Here is a 16,521-nt window from a genome sequence, read left to right as displayed (position 1 = left end):
CTCAATCAACCAGCTTTATGTCCTATAACTTCTCAATCAACCAGCTTTATGTCCTATATCTTCTCAATTAACCAGCTTTATGTCCTATAACTTCCCAATCAACCAGCTTTATATCCTATTTCTTCTCATCCAACCAAATTTATGTCCTATATCTTCTCATCCAATTAGCTTTATGTTCTATAACTTCTCAATCAACCAGCTTTATGTCCTATAACTTCTCAATCAACCAGCTTTATATCCTATAACTTCTCAATCAACCAGCTTTATGTCCTATAACTTCTCAATCAACCAGCTTTATATCCTATAACTTCTCAATCAACCAGCTTTATGTCCTATAACTTCTCAATCAACCAGCTTTATATCCTATTTCTTCTCATCCAACCAGCTTTATGTCCTATATCTTCTCAATCAACCAGCTTTATGTCCTATAACTTCTCAATCAACCAGCTTTATGTCCGATATCTTTTCATCCAACCAGCTTTATGTCCTATAACTTCTCAATCAAACCAGCTTTATATCCTATAACTTCTCAATCAACCAGCTTTATATCCTATAACTTCTCATCCAACCAGCTTTATATCCTATAACTTTTCAATCAACCAGCTTTATGTCCTATAACCTCTCAATCAACCAGCTTTATGTCCTATAACTTCTCAATCAACCAGCTTTATGTCCTATATCTTCTAATCCAACCAGCTTTATGCCCTATAACTTCTCATCCATTATGTCCGCATCAAGACAAGCGTACTGTTCGCTCTGGAATAGTTTCAGATTGATGTAATCTTTTTCCTTTTCCAGCAGAGTCTCGAACCTGCGACACAGGGCATCAAACGTTGGACGGTTCTCTGGGAGGAAGGACCAGCAGCTGCACATGAGCTCGTATCTGGGGACGGGTAGGGTTAGGGTTAGTTGGTTGGTTATGGGGGAGTTGGGGTGGCGTTGTGTGTGGGATTGTGGGAGGTGGGATTGTGGGAGGTGAGTTGTGGGATTGTGTCAGGGTGGGATTTTGTGTGGGATTGTAGGAGTTGAGTTGTAGGATTGTATGGGGGTGGGAGTTTGTGTGGGATTATGAATGGGTGGGATTATGTATGGGGGTGAGTTGTGTGGGATTGTGGGGGTGGGTTTGTGTATGGAATTGTGTGGGGTGGGATTTTGTGTGGGAGTTGAGTTGTGCGGGATTGCGTGGTGGGTGGGATTTTGTGTAAGATTGTTGGAGTTGAGTTTGTGGGGTTGTGAGTGGGTGGGTTAGGGTTGCCAGCGCTAACAAACTTGAAGACATCATGGGCAGACAACCCGGGGTAAGGACTGGCACCTGAAATCAATGATCAAACTCTTTAGATCGATATTTTGTCAACTTGGGGTGGGGTGGGTGTGGTGCGAGAAAATGAAATCTAGGCTGGACATTTGGAACAAAATAGGGCTGGTAAGTAGGTCACCAACCAGTTCTACGGCTCAATAAGACCTGCATGAGCCATAGAACTGGTTGGTGACGTACTTACCAGCCCTATTGCCAGGTTCTCCCAGTATCTTTTACATCACAGGTACTGTTTGTTTTATCTTGAAGGCTGATCTATTCAGATCCATCACGGTATTCCGTGTATTAAATTATATAATAGTATTAATGTACACATTTTGTGAAGCCCTTCTGCATGACACAGTGTCATGGGAAGCTAATGCTATTTCGTTGTATTTGTTTGCTGTCTAGAAAGTTTGCTCTCACCCCATCTATCAACACAAAAGTGTATCGTTTGCAATCAGACTGTTGTTTGCAAGACATTCAAGGTGAAGGTTACATGCGCCTGCTTTATGAATTTGCCCAGAGTTACAATCTACACCCCCCACCTCCTCCCCAACTAAAGTAAAACAATAGACTCACCCAAAGATAGCCCCCCCCCTCCAATTCCGTACAGAACCCCCCCCCCCCCCCAGTGTAAACCTATGAACTCACCTAGCGTAACAATCTCCCACAGAAGAATGCCGTAGGCCCAGACGTCAGATTTGGTGCTGTGTGTTCTGTCGATCAAACTTTCTGGTGCCAACCATCTAACCGGCAGTGGGCCCTGTCAAGTTTAGAAAAACACTTGTTTTAAACTAGATTTATCATTCACCTACCATTTCTTTTATAATCTACTTCACCTACGCCGCTTTAACGTTAACGGGTTCGAATCTAAAATGAAGTACGAAACTTAATGCTTGAAACGAATAAAACACAGTTGGAAGATTCTACAACGGAATCAATGTCATAATAATGTAAGCCATAGCAAGGTTAACCAACATTGGGATTTGCCATCAACTAGCAATATAGTAAGTAAAAAATACTTTCTTTAGACGCAGCGATCCATTGTGCAGATAAGGGTTCATATGTTTCTTGACCTCGGCACTATGCCCAATCGTCTTTACTCTCTGGGTGGATTAATCAAAACCAAGACCGAACTCGAGATTTTGGGGCTGACCTTCAACGCTCTACCATTCGACAACGCCGTCCCACACCAACTCACAATAGGATGCATTGAAACATAATATTTAGTTTAAATATTTTAACCAAATGCTAAAGCCAACAAATTGACACATGCTTATGTTTTTTTTTTACGGATAAAACAATTATTTTCTGGCCAAATTATGTGGCAACTGAATTGGACCAATGTTGGAGTTTCTTCCCGGACTTAAAGTAAAACAAGTTAAAAAAAACAACGATTAAACCATAATCAAACTAATGAAGTTAACGAACCTTCGACGAATAACTGAAAACATAATTTACCTTAAACCATTGCAGTTCACGAACCTTCGACGATTTAACCACAATTTAACCAACGCAATTCACGAACCTTTGACTATTTAACCATAATTAAGCCAATGCAGTTTACGAACCTTTGACGATTTAACCATAATTTAACCAATGCAATTCAAGAACCTTCGACGATTTGACCATAATTTAGCCAACCAGTTCACGAACCTTCGACGATTTAACCATAATTTAACCAATGCAATTCAAGAACCTTCGACGATTTGACCATAATTTAGCCAACCAGTTCACGAACCTTCGACGATTTATCCACAATTTAACCAACGCAATTCACGAACCTTTGACTATTTAACCATAATTTAACCAATGCATTTTACGAATCTTTGATGATGCAACCATAATTTAATTAAAGCAGTTCACAAACCTTTGACGATTTAACCATAATTAAGCCAATGCAGTTTACGAACCTTTGACGATTTAACCATAATTTAACCAATGCAATTCAAGAACCTTCGACGATTTAACCATAATTTAACCAATGCAGTTCGCGAACCTTTGACGATTTAACCATAATTTAACCAATGCAATTCACGAACCTTTGACGATTTACCCATAATTTAACCAACTTACGAACCTTGGACGACCTGTCGTAGTGGTCAGTGTCCATCGAGCCAGCCCGAAGTCTGTGATCTTGCACACGCCCCTGTCTGTGACAAACACATTGCGAGCTGCCAGATCTCTGTGGACAATCTGGTCAAAGAAAAAAGTCAACTAGAGTTATTTCCCATTTTATAAACCGAGACTAACGGGTTAGCAGTCCAGCTCTCTACCGCTAGACCACTCCGTCCCACACCAAGTGAACGCCTAATAAAATGTGTATAAAAGTGCGGGATATTATTAGTACTTTATAAATTTACATGCGTTTTTGAGAAATCATGTCCTCGATTTTAGGGTCCTTGGGGCGTAATTTAATTAAGCTAATTTAGGTCTCTAATTTCTAGCTTTTATGATTGCATCTGAAATTGTTAGGCGAAAATAGCCTGCATGCCGAATTTCAGATGTCTAAAGCATTCAGAAGTGGGCTAATTTTCGTTGTCAATTTTAACAACAAACCCACAAACGCGACGCTGAGTTAAGAAAAACGTGTTAAAAACTACATATATTTACCGATATTCTCAGCGATTAGACCAAAAACATGTACACATGGCAAATTCGCATCAAATACTAATCGTCCATTTTTAAAACTAGACCGGGCTCGTTGAATAATGTGCACAAAAAACGATTTTAAGTATATATTTCTGAAATGACCTTGAAACATTGTTAAAAACGGAATCACGTTATCGTCGTATTCGGCAGCCGTCATTACCATGACGACGGTAAAAAAGTAGGTCAAGCGACAGGCTACCGTCACATTTTAATTGGTCCAAAATCATTTCTGAAATTCAGCCAAATACTTAACATTCCCAGGTTTTAAAACATAATTAGCCTGTAATGCAGCAGCCACTGTTAAAGTTTGAACAAGAAAAGTTATTTAGCTTAACCCACCCACGCGAGCGAGATGTCCACAACGCGCACTGCCCGTTACGCTGTTTAGAATGCATTTCTTGCTAACTTTATCAATTTTAATGCTATTGCAGATTTTAAAAAAAATAAATCAAATACTTACAAATCTTAACAATATTTTCAACTGAGCAACGACAAAACTTTGTAAATAACACACCTATCCCAAGTCAAGTGAAAGAGGAGGGTTAGATTCATTTTACAATGACATCGCGCTATATTTTATGTATTGCCCTAATGGACACCAGCGAGAAAAGTCTCAAAGGTATTTGAGAGGTCTATAAATTAATTTAAAAATCTTGCACGGCGTAGTTACAATTAATATGGTTATAAAATCCTGTCTGTCTGGTTTTTTTCGGACTTTACTAAAGATTGGATGTATTTGATGTTTTTAATATTTTCGGTAACTAAATAAAAAATTAAAAAAAAAGCAAAAACAATTTGGTTTTCACGTGTAATGGCGACATAAACAATGGCATCCTGCTATTGGATAGGCCGCCATAAATTTTATTGTACACATTGTAAGCTAAAAATAGAAAACTATGTCATGGGGTTTTAAATTTGCATTGTTATTAAAAAAGTTGATCTGCAAAGTTTTATAAACAAATAGTTATCGATCACTAAGTTACTGTAAAGCCAATCAATATTTGTCTTACGAAAGTGAAACATCCGGTTATAACTTAGGCTTGATTAAAATAAATAGAAATGTAGCCTTAAACTCAACAAATTATTTTCAAGTTCTCTGGACTAGTTTACAACTAGTTAATAAAACATGCATGTGATTGAATATCTTTAAAAAGATTAGATCTATACTATTATATTCTTAAACATGTTTTTCATTAATTTGGGTTTAGTTTTCCTTTTTAAACATCCTTCCATTAAAAAAAAGGAAATCAAATATTTTTTAAAAATATAGATCTAGATCTAATTCCATCTTGTGATTTTTATTCTGACGAAGACACTGTCCATACGAATAGAAATGTGGTAATAAAATCAAATGTACTGTGCATATTCTGCAAAATCAAATCAGCTGCAAGGTCAACCCTGCATAGTTCTTTTCTTTAGATAGGCATATGGTTGTCATGGATTCTTTGGCTTGCAATGCTGGGAGTGGCCAATTAATAAAATAAATAAATTTAAAATTAGTGAGTAGGCCTATCGCTAATATTATTATATTAATAATTAATATATAGGACAGAAATTAACTTTAAACAGCAGTGTCTGCGATCAAGATTTGCTATATAAACAGCAGCCATTTGTAAAATAGAGTGGCTTCCCCCTGAATCTAGCGCTGTAAGTTTATAAAAATAAAACTCAAACAAGATGGCTGCTATAGTAAATGAGCATGGTTGCATCTGTTGGAAACATCGCTTGATTTATTACTGAAAAGTTTTAATTCAATTATTATTGTTTAAAAACAGGTACATAAATGAAACAAGAAAACATTTTTGAATTTTTTAAACATAAATCCACATCAACATGTGAAATAATTATTATATTAAAATTTTTAATTTAAGGTGTCACCTGATTTGATTTTCACATTACTAGTCTATCGCTTTAGCCTAGTTTTAGGTTTAGGTATGTCACCGTATGTAAAATCAGCAGAGGCTAGTGTAATAAAAGTGGGTAATCTATCGTTTTGGGTACGTAAAATCGCCCGCGGCTATTTATGTACGAAAACGTTACCTCATTGTCAAGGCTGTAATAGAAGTATATTGTCATACTTTTGTGTCAAATATTATAGATAAATGAATAATAAACCCAAATCAATGGCTAAATATATCGATATAGGCCAGAAATTAACTTTAAACAGCAGTGTCTGAGAGCAAGATTTGCTATATAAACAGCAGCCATTTGTAAAATAGAGTGGCTTCCCCCTGAATCTGGCGCTAAAAGCTTATAAAAATAAAACTTAGACAAGATGGCTGCTATAGTAAATGAGCATGGTTGCATCTGTTGGAAACATCGCTAGTCTTCATTTATTACGGAAAAGTTTTAATTCAATTGTTTAAAAACAGGTACATAAATGAATCAAGGAAACATTTTTGAATTTATTAAAACATAAATCCTCCTCAAAATGTGAAATAATTATTAAAATTTAAGGAGTCACCTGTTTTTCACATTACAAATCGCGGGCGATTTTACGTACCCAAAACGATAGATTACCTAAAAGTGTAATACTAATGTGCAAGAAAGGTGACTCATCATTAATATTAAATATTTATATTAGGCTACGCCTATTCATTAAATTGTAGGCCTTCCTTATTATTATTTTATTTATAAACAATACCCATGAAAACTAGAGATATATCTCTAACTACTAACTACATTTGATGGTTTAAGCTAATTATTTTAATTATTGGTGCTTTTTAGCTTAGCTGGGACAGCTTTTTCCATGACAATCATTCTTAGATCTGGTCCACAAAATTAACAGGAGAGGGACCTTGGATGTTAGAAAGGATCAAGTGAGGGGAGGGTGGAGTGTCAATATGTGTCAATAAAACATAATTGAAAGGATGCTCGTAACTTGGTTATGTCATGTAACATATTTACTATTTTTTTAATATAGGCTAATGAATAATCCAAAAATAATCACGTTTAAAAGGTTTAAGAATATATAATAATATATATCTAGATCTAAACTTTTAAAAGATATTCATATGCATGTTTATTTCAGTTTTGATTAGGCTTAATTAGTGTGTTTTAGCAATGTTTAAAATCAGGGCAATTTATAAATGATAGCTATAAATGATAGCTATGCCATTGTAAAATAAATCTAACCCTCCTCCCTTACTGGACTTGAAACCTGTGTGTTATTCACAAAGCTTTGTCCATGCTGAGTTTAAAATATTGTTAAGATTTGTATCAATTTTTTTTAAACAGTAATCACATTAAAATTGATCAAGTTAATGAGAAATGCATTCTAAACAGCATCACTGGCAGTGCGCATGACAGGCATCTCGCTTGCGTAGTGACAGACAGATGCTCACTCAAGTAGTTTTAAAAACTAATTGTAAGAAGGTCACTGGAGCTAAGATGAAAAATCTTTGAAAGTCATGCATCTGGTGTGGACATCATATTGATTTTAGCAATGATCCACACCTCCAAGGTAGCGAGTAATACTAATATTTTTGTCACAAATTGTGTCAAATATAATAGTAATAGATAATTGAATAATAAACCAAAATCAATGTCCAAATATATCAATATAAGCCAGAAAATAACTTTAAACAGCCTAGTTTGCGAGCAAGATTTGCTATATAAACAGCGGCCAACTGTAAATTAGGGTAGTTTCCCTTGAATCTCTAGCTTAAATGTTACCAAAAAACTTTAACAAGATGGCTGCTTTAGTAAATGTGCTTGGTTGCATCAAGTGAAAACATCGTTAATCTTTATTTATTACTGAAAAGTTTTACTACTGATGTTTTAAAACAAGCACATCAAAAGTTTGTAACACTTTTGTAGCTTTCAAAATGTGAATCCTTCTAAAAATGCCAACTAATTACAAAAATTTGATACGTCACCCTTTTTTTACTTTCTCGTATACAGGGTATAGAGAAAGTATTCTGATAGTGCACATAAATAACATGAAATTTTGACGGTTTTCACCGTTTTTCACCTCAGTCCTTCATCTGGAGTATAGAAGACTTATTTTAATCGGGCAAAAATTATAAACCCACATTTATCAAATTTTTGACGTTTTATGCATAATCGAGTCTGAAAAACTGGGCTTTGCAATTCTTTCAGTGTATGTGTGTCTGTGAACACGATAACTTGAGTACAGTTACAGCTAGGTTGATAAAATTTCATATATAAGCATTATATCAAATTTCTAGTTCTGTATCAACTTTTCAGCGATTTCTATTAACCGGAAGTGGAACTTATTCTACTTTAAATTTTCAAAAGCCTATAACTTGAGTTCAGGGGTCGGCGTGGTCGAGTCGGTAAAGCTCATGGTTGCTAAACCGAAAAGTCTCGAGTTCGAACCCTCGGGCAGATGAGGCTTGTTAGCTGGGGTCAGCCACTCTTCTAGAAGAGACAACTCCAAAATTAAACAACTGCTACCTTGTAGTTTGTTCTTGGTTGGACAAAGGCTATGGAAGCAAATCCAAAAAGAAAAGCAGGCTGAAATCGGAGTCAATGGCCGCAATGGCGCATAACAAGTTGACACTAAACGCTTAATTGTGTTGGAGGCGTGGTCGAGTCGGCAAAAAGCTCATGGTTGATAAATTCGAACAAAGTCTTGAGTTCCAACCCACTGGCAGATAATTCTCGATCCCCTCCAACACTAATAATTAAGAACGAAGAAGAAGAAGAAGAAAGAGTTCTGTTTTAGATAGCCAAATGAAATTTCATATGTAAGTAAAAGATCTAATTTTCCACCTTCTTTCAAATTTAGAGTATTTTCCGTTGACCAGAAGTAGTAATGGACGCTATTTCTAATTTCTCAAAAATGCTTGTGAATATATAAAGTACTAATAATATTCCGCACTATTAGACACACTTTGTTTCGCATTTCTTTGGTGTGCAATTCTTTTTTTCTACAAGATTCTATTCTATTTTTAAAAGTTTAAGTACTTAAACATGGATTTAAAAATCATGTCTATATATAGTATATCCTGAGTTGCCAATCTGCTGTAGTGTTATATAAGAATATTCGAGAAAGCTTAGGGGAGATCACTACTGGCTTTTTAACATTACTAACCTCTGCAGATTTTATGTACATAAAACCATAGATTGCATTAGTCTGTTAATTAAGAATAGTAAGGTGTACTTTTGACCTAATTTCTTTATTTATCTCACAAGCGACACTTTAGTGAAAGTAGCTTTGTATATTCTTGTTTTAAAATGAACTTACAATCAAATAAACTTCTAAACTAAGATTCTAATGTTATGCCGTGTATGATTAAACAACGGTTTAGGAATAACTCTCATGTCCTTAGGTGTGGTCACTATGCCAGTCATATACCCCCCCCCCCCATTAATGCCATTTTATTATAATCTTGTGAAAAACAAGGCGCGTTTAGATGTGTGCTGCGCCCAAAGCCAATTATTTGGCCAGATTTATTATTTGTCATGTCGCCACATATTTTAAAAACATAAAGCGTTGCGCTTTCCTCATTGATGATTGTTTTTTTTTTTTTTTTTTTTTTTATTAAGTGAAAATATGAATTGTTATGATTGCAGTTTTTGTAACATGGTATACTTACCTTCTGTCAATTTAAAAAGCATGGCATGTTAATTTTGTACGAATATTGTATAAAACAAAAAAAATTTTAAGTTTGATTTTATTTTCTACCATAATCCGCCACTCTTAGGCATATACAATACATTAATTATTTTATTTTTAAAATTGTTTATTGATTGTGTTAACTTTAAGCTATCTAAATTCATTTCTAAGATATTTTAATATGCATCTGAGAAGTTTTATTGAAAAAACTTTGTTTTGACTATAGTTACTAGATCTGTATAATCACCACTTTAACATTTAAATATCTAATCCTCAGTTCATTTATATGAAGCAGCATGGGAGAGGCAACTGCTGATTTAGATTTACAGTCTGATGAGTTTAAAGAATTTTCAAATTCTGAAGATGTGAAGCCACTTCTATCTACAGTATTTTCATCTTCTTCTGACATAAAAACAGAATTATCATTTTTAACTTTCCGTGATATCAAACCAAACTTGACATTTATAACTTCACAGGATGATAAAACCGTTGTTACGCCAGATTTTTCATCTTCTACAGACACAAAGTCAGAATGTACAACATTTTCCTCTTTTGATGATGTAAAACACCATATGACATTTCTAACTTCTCAAGATAAAACAACAGGATTTTTAATTTTTAAAGATATGGAACCTGCTGTATCAGCAGTATGTACAAGATCTGAAATTATAAAACCAGAATTAGAAACTTTATCAACTTGTGAAGATATAAAACCAGAATTAGAAACTTTATCAACCAACACAGAATTAGAAATTTTATCAACTACTGAAGATATAAATCCAGAATTAGAAAATAAATCAACTAGTGAAGATCTAAAACCAGAATTAGCAATTTTATCAACTAGTGAAGATATAAAACCAGAATTAGAAACTTTATCAACCAACAAAGATATAAAACCAGATTTATGGACAAAATTTTTAGATTCTGAGGACAAACAACAAAATGGACTTGAAGAAAAGCTAAAACTCTCTGAAAACAAATCATATCTGTCTGTAGATCGTCATGAACAGTTTTTTCCAAGTTCTAACTTGAATAACCAAGCTGAAGTAGGGGAGAGGCCACTTGAATGTGATGCTTGCAATAAAATGTTTTCAGATAGTTCTAGATTAATTAAACATAAAGAAGTTCATTCAGGGGATAAGCCATATGAATGTGATGATTGTCATAAAAAGTTTTCTAATAGTTCTGCTCTAAGCAGCCACAAAAAAATTCATTTACTAGTTAGACATTATGAATGTGATGTTTGTCACAAAAGGTTTTCAAGGAATTCTGGTTTAGCGAAACACAAAAAAGAAGTTCATTCAGGAGATAAGCCTCATGAATGTGATGTTTGTCATAAAAAGTTTTCTAAGAGTTATAATTTATATACACACAAAAAAGTTCATTCAGGAGATAAACCATTTGAATGTGATGTTTGTCAAAAAAAGTTTTCATATAGTTCTAGTTTATGTACACACAAAAAAGTTCATTCAGAAGATAAACCATTTGAATGTGATGTTTGTCATAAAAAGTTTTCATTTAGTTCTCATTTATATACACACAAAAGAGTTCATTCAGGAGATAAACCATTTGAATGTGATGTTTGTCAAAAAAAGTTTTCTCAGAGTTCTAGTTTATATGCACACAAAAAAGTTCATTCAGAAGATAAACCATTTGAATGTGATGTTTGTCATAAAAAGTTTTCATCTAGTTCTTATTTAAGGAAACATAGAAAAGTTCATACTGGAGATAAACCACATGAATGTGATGTTTGTCATAAAAAGTTTTTAGACAGTTCTCATCTAAACAGACACACAAAAATTCATTTAGTAGTTAAGCCTCATGAATGTGATGTTTGTCATAAAAAGTTTTCATCTAGTTCTTATTTAAGGAAACATAGAAAAGCTCATACTGGAGATAAACCACGAGAATGTGGTGATTGCCCGAAATATTTTTCTGAAATAAAGACTCCCGACATATTGGCTGCCGATATAAGGGCTCAAGATAAGGGCTCCTGACATGTTGGCTCCTGGCAATTGGGCTCCCAAAATATTGGCTTTGACTAAATGACTCTCGACATATTGGCTCCAGACCAATTAATTGCATGACCACTATTGGCATAAAAGTAACAATTTTATCTTACCTCTAATACAACTATAAACTCTTTTAAATGCCCGAATGAACCAACAAAGCGAGCCCTTAACAGCTAAATTTCACCAATTCTAAAGTTTTGATAATGTTAAATTTACAACAGAAAAGATCTGTTGCTTAAAAGCGAGCACAGAAGTGTAAATGTATGATATACATGATGTTTACATGATAACAGCATTTTGTTTTGATAACCTACAAGCATACTGGAGGTAGGAGGAAGGTACAGCGTGGATCCTTCTCACACACAGCCTATAACCGACTCAATTATGGATGTCATAGATAGATGACCCTTAAATTAAAACATACTATATTTTATAATAGATAAACGAATATAAAAATAAGGCCTGCCGAACAAGAGATGCATACTTTGTAATGTATTACATAAAAGTGTTGAATAAGCTAACTCTAAAGAATATTGATGAAGGGGTCCCACTGGCAGGTGTCATATTCAATGAGACCGCTTTGCCGGGAGACTTAGTCTCTACAGAAATGGTATTGTCAGTGGTCCTTTTGTCTGGAGCCAAATTGACAGGAGCCACATGAATGTGATCCTTGTCACAAAAGGTTTTCAAGGAATTATGATTTAACGAAACACAATAAAGCAGTTCATTCAGGAGATAAACCATTTGAATGTCATGTTTGTCAAAAAAAGTTTTCTCAGAGTTCTAATTTATATGCACACAAACAAGTTCATTCAGAAGATAAACCATTTGAACGTGATGTTTGTCATGAAACGTTTTCATATAGTTCTAGTTTAAGGAAGCATAAAAAAGTTCATTCTGGAGATAAGCCACATGAATGTGATGATTGCCATAAATATTTTTCTGAAATTTTTGCTCTAAGCAGCCACTAGTAACACATGAATGTGATCTTTGTCACAAAATGTATTCTGGCAATTCTGATTTAAGGAAACGCAAAAGAGTTTATTCAGGAGATAAACAATTTGAATGTGATGTTTTACAGTTCTACTGTAAGCAAACATAAAATTGTTCATTCTTGTGTTAAGCTATATAAATGTGATGTTTATCATAAAGAGTTTCCACACAGTTCTACTCTAAGCAAACACAAAAGAGTTCAAAATAATCATTTAGTAGTTAAGCCTTATGAATGTGATGTTTGTCGTAAAAAGATTTCTCAGAGTTCTAATTTAAATAGAAACAGATGATTTCATTTAGGAGAAAATCCATATTAATGTGATGTTTGTCATAAAAATTTTACAGACAGTTCTACTCTAAGCAAACAAAAAAATAATCATTTAGTAGTTAAGCCTTATGAATGTGATGTTTGTCGTAAAAAGATTTCTCAGAGTTTTAGTTTTAATAGACACAAAAGATTTCATTCAGGAGATAAACAATTTGAATGTGATGTTTGTCATAAAAGGTTTTTAGACAGTTCTACTCAAAGAAAACACCAAAAGAATTCATTTAGTAGTTAATCCTTATAAATGTGAAGTTTGTCATAAAAGGTTTTCAGACAGTTCTAAGTTTAATAGACTCAAAAGAGTTCATTCAGGAAATATGCCATATGAATGTGATGTTTGTCATAAATGGTTTTCTCAGAGTTCTTACTTAAATAAACACAAAAGAGTTCATTCAGGAGATAATCCAAATGAATGTGATGTTTGACACAAAAAGTTTTCAGACAGTTCTTCTCTAAGCAAACCAAAAAATATTCTTTTATTAGTTAAGTGTTATGGATGCGATGTTTGTCATAAAAGGATTTTAAACAGTGCTAATTTAAATAAACATAGAAAAGCTCATTCAGGTGTTGAGCCATGTGAAAGTGATGTTATAGTAGGCACAAAGAAATTCATATATGAGATTTTATATGATATTTGTCATGAAAACTTTAACCAGAATGGTGGTTAATAATATGTTACATTACTTAGATTGTTGAAGCATCAATAGAATAGAATTTCTTATCTTTAATTCATTCACAATCTGTATATGTTAATAATAGGATAATGTTTAACATCTACTTCTAGGTCACTTATATATATATTTATGTATATTTGTAAAAATTGCAAAAGGTTCATTGCATAAATTTTAATGTAATTTACAGGTAACAGAAAACTGTTCTTAATAAATTATAATAGTAAATTACCCATTTTTCACCATCTTTGCTGCTAAACATTTATAGTTGATCTTTTTCTTTGGTCTCATCAAGGTTAAGTGGGGTCATTTACTAACACAACTATCAGTTTCTAATGCTTGAAACAATAACACCACATACAAGTTAAACATTAAAAAGCAAGAACACTAAACCTGCAAAGGGTATGTTTTGACATTTTAATATCATATTTTTAGCAAAATTGTGGTTTTGATGTGTTTAATTTTGTATTCTTTATTTTTAAAAACACTTTAATGAAAATGTTACTGTAGTAAACTGGTATAAGATTGTAACATGAAATTAAAATTGCTAACTAAATCTATCAAATTCTTTTTATTGTTTTACTACCAATGTCTGTATTCTAACATTATTAATTCCAATAAGACCACTGTGTGTTGAATGCTGGGGTTAATTTGACCCTCTTCTGATTATTTAAATTTAATGCCTTAACATGCCAGGTAGCTGAGGTCAGTGTCAAGTTTTCTCTCAGAGAAAGAGTAAACAGGTTCTTAGCCAAATACCGCACAACTCCTCATATAACAACAGGTGTTGCACCATGTGAATTGCTATGTGGTAGGAAAATTAAAACTCATCTTGACCTACTACATCCAACTGTTCAAAGGTCTGTTTCCCAACATCAACATACACAAAAAGTAAATCATGACAAAACATCCATTGAAAGAGAATTTGGAGTAAATGATGATGTGTATCTGAGAAATTATGGGAGAGGGGAAAAATGGATGCCAGGTCAAATTGTTCAATGTACAGGACCTGTGTCTTATAAAGTAAAAACAAATGATGGACTTATTGTCCGTAGACACGCAGACCAGTTAAAAATAACTTGTGCACAGGGTTCGTACGCAGACTGGAAAGTCTGGAAAAAGTCTTGAATTTAGAAAAGTGAATTTAAGACTTGAAAAAGTCTGGAAAATCGCTAGTTTTTGGGCAGGATTTTTTAAAAGTCTGGAAAAAGTCTGGAATCTAGTTTTAGAAACAAAACTTCGTAGTCCCTTTTTTTCCAACTTTAAAAAATTCCTTTTTTTTAAAGTGAATGTACTCCATTTTTTTTCCCCGCGCTACCGCGCGGGTTTACACTATGTTGTACGTTTTTTCGCTGGTTCACAGAAAAAAACGGATTCTCAGTTACGACGTCATTGAGAGAAGAGGGGAAGGGAGGGAAGAGATATTTTGTGGCACGACTGACCGTGTGAATGTGTTACAAGTACTTACAATTGTCGTTTAATAAAAGAATGATCGCCGTCATGATTGTTAGGCTCTCGATTTTACCCGCTATTTTTTCATCGTTTGAGTTTGCACGCAGGCAGCCATAACAAAAAATTATGGGGGAGATAGGTGAGTGGTAGTTTAGATACAATTTATCAGTCTGTAAGTGTAAGGCGTCATCCATTTATGACTTACAGCAATTTTTCGGATTTTAGACACCCCCCTTCCCCACTCCCCCGCCCTCTGTCCACACGCGTTCACTTACTTTGGATTAATATTAACGTTTATATGATTAATAAGTCGCAAGGCCTCCTTGGGTTCATACCTGTATTTCTGTTTGCTTCAGCTTAACAAAGAGGTACTGTTTTTATTAAGGAGTCGTCCATAAATGACGTCACACTCCGGAAAGTCGGGAGGGGGGGGGGTGTTATAAAGTGTGACGACACGCTCTTGCAATAATGTTAAGGCAGATATAATTACCGTGTTTTATTTACACGCTGTGATGGTTTTTTAAACACCAGCACAATCGTCTTAATTTTACTTTCTGATCGCAAGATACAAGTTTTATGTTTGTTTTAGAATGTAATCACAAAATCTTCCGACCCCTTCCCCCCTCCATGTGTACGTCATAAATGGATGACCCCTTTATTTTTTTTTAATCCACCTTCCATTAAACTGTTTTTGAAATCAACGCTGACGATTAAAGTTAGACTACCCCGCCCCTCCTTGTAACATCGGTCACTTGTGTGAACTCACCGTGACCCCAAGTGCGTAGTTGGTACTGCTTGGTAAGGAGGGTGGGGGAGGGGGTATAAGTCACAGCACAGTTCATGTTATGACGTATTTAACAGGCATACTGAAGTCTAGACTACTATGACCTCACAGTGACCCATTCACCGTGTCGTGACTGTGAGGGGGGGGGGGGGGGGGGGAAGAAGGATACCGGCAACTTTTTTTAATTGCAGACGCGTTTCTCAGCTATTACTATAAGCACAAACAGTGAATGTTTTTTTAGCGCAATTTCCATTCTGGAGAATTGCGTTTATTAACCCGTCATTTCTGGATGGATGGATGGATGGATGGATGAATGTGTGTCCGCAGCTTTAAGTCGTATCTCCTCCTCAACGAAGCAATATCGATGACTAGTTCCAAAAGCAATTATGTTAAGCAAGTTACGAGGATGAACATAGGCCATAAAAATTCCGGGTTTCTTTCATGGATTTCCCAGAAAAGCCAAAAAATCTCGAAAAAAAGCAGTTTTTGGCCCATATCTCGGCAACCAGACCACTTAGCGACTTGAAACATGTACCAATCGATTCCTGTCATAATTTAGAACAATATTGCCGAAGAAAGTTTTCAAAAATATTCTCTCGTTCGGTCACAAATTTTAAAATTACATAAACACCTACAAACCGATTGTTCTTCTAGCTTGAACGCACCCCAACATTATACGTCAGAGCTATTTTTAGATAACATAAGGAAATTGCGCACAAATGTCACTAGACTTTTTTAATTAACTTGTTTT

At 34.5% G+C, this 16,521-nt stretch overlaps 1 protein-coding gene and 1 long non-coding RNA gene across 3 annotated transcripts; one reads left to right on the top strand and one right to left on the bottom strand.

The window, feature by feature from the left end:
* Nucleotides 1-1,038: 1,038 nt before the first annotated feature.
* On the bottom strand, nucleotides 1,039-3,405 carry LOC131930506 (uncharacterized). Its single transcript, XR_009384131.1, has 3 exons — nucleotides 3,378-3,405; nucleotides 1,949-2,060; nucleotides 1,039-1,312 (listed from the first exon to the last, which is right to left on the bottom strand). It is a non-coding gene; the product is annotated as an uncharacterized LOC131930506 (long non-coding RNA).
* A 1,984-nt stretch (nucleotides 3,406-5,389) lies between these two features.
* LOC131930499 (zinc finger protein 883-like) lies at nucleotides 5,390-14,613 on the top strand. 2 transcript variants are annotated; one of them, XM_059287021.1, is made up of 2 exons: nucleotides 5,390-5,448; nucleotides 9,811-14,613. In XM_059287021.1, the coding sequence occupies exon 2, from the start codon at nucleotides 9,830-9,832 to the stop codon at nucleotides 11,528-11,530; it is 1,701 nt and encodes a 566-aa protein (XP_059143004.1). In that variant the 5' UTR covers nucleotides 5,390-5,448; nucleotides 9,811-9,829; the 3' UTR covers nucleotides 11,531-14,613. The 2 variants fall into 2 exon arrangements, with proteins under 2 accessions (XP_059143004.1, XP_059143003.1); XM_059287020.1 differs by lacking the exon at nucleotides 5,390-5,448 and adding an exon at nucleotides 5,637-5,724.
* The last annotated feature ends 1,908 nt before the right edge of the window (nucleotides 14,614-16,521 follow it).

Source organism: Physella acuta, unplaced genomic scaffold (genome assembly GCF_028476545.2).
Source record: "Physella acuta isolate Inbredline_101_S28 unplaced genomic scaffold, ASM2847654v3 ptg001787l, whole genome shotgun sequence".
In the NCBI taxonomy this organism is placed as follows: Eukaryota; Metazoa; Mollusca; class Gastropoda; family Physidae; genus Physella; species Physella acuta.
The sequence above is the reverse complement of the archived record's forward strand: the minus strand, read 5'-3'. Positions and strand labels throughout refer to the sequence as shown.

Bases quoted from the DNA above. Each gene is read 5' to 3' on its own strand.
- LOC131930499 (XM_059287021.1), top strand. From the start codon at position 9,830: ATGGGAGAGGCAACTGCTGATTTAGATTTACAGTCTGATGAGTTTAAA.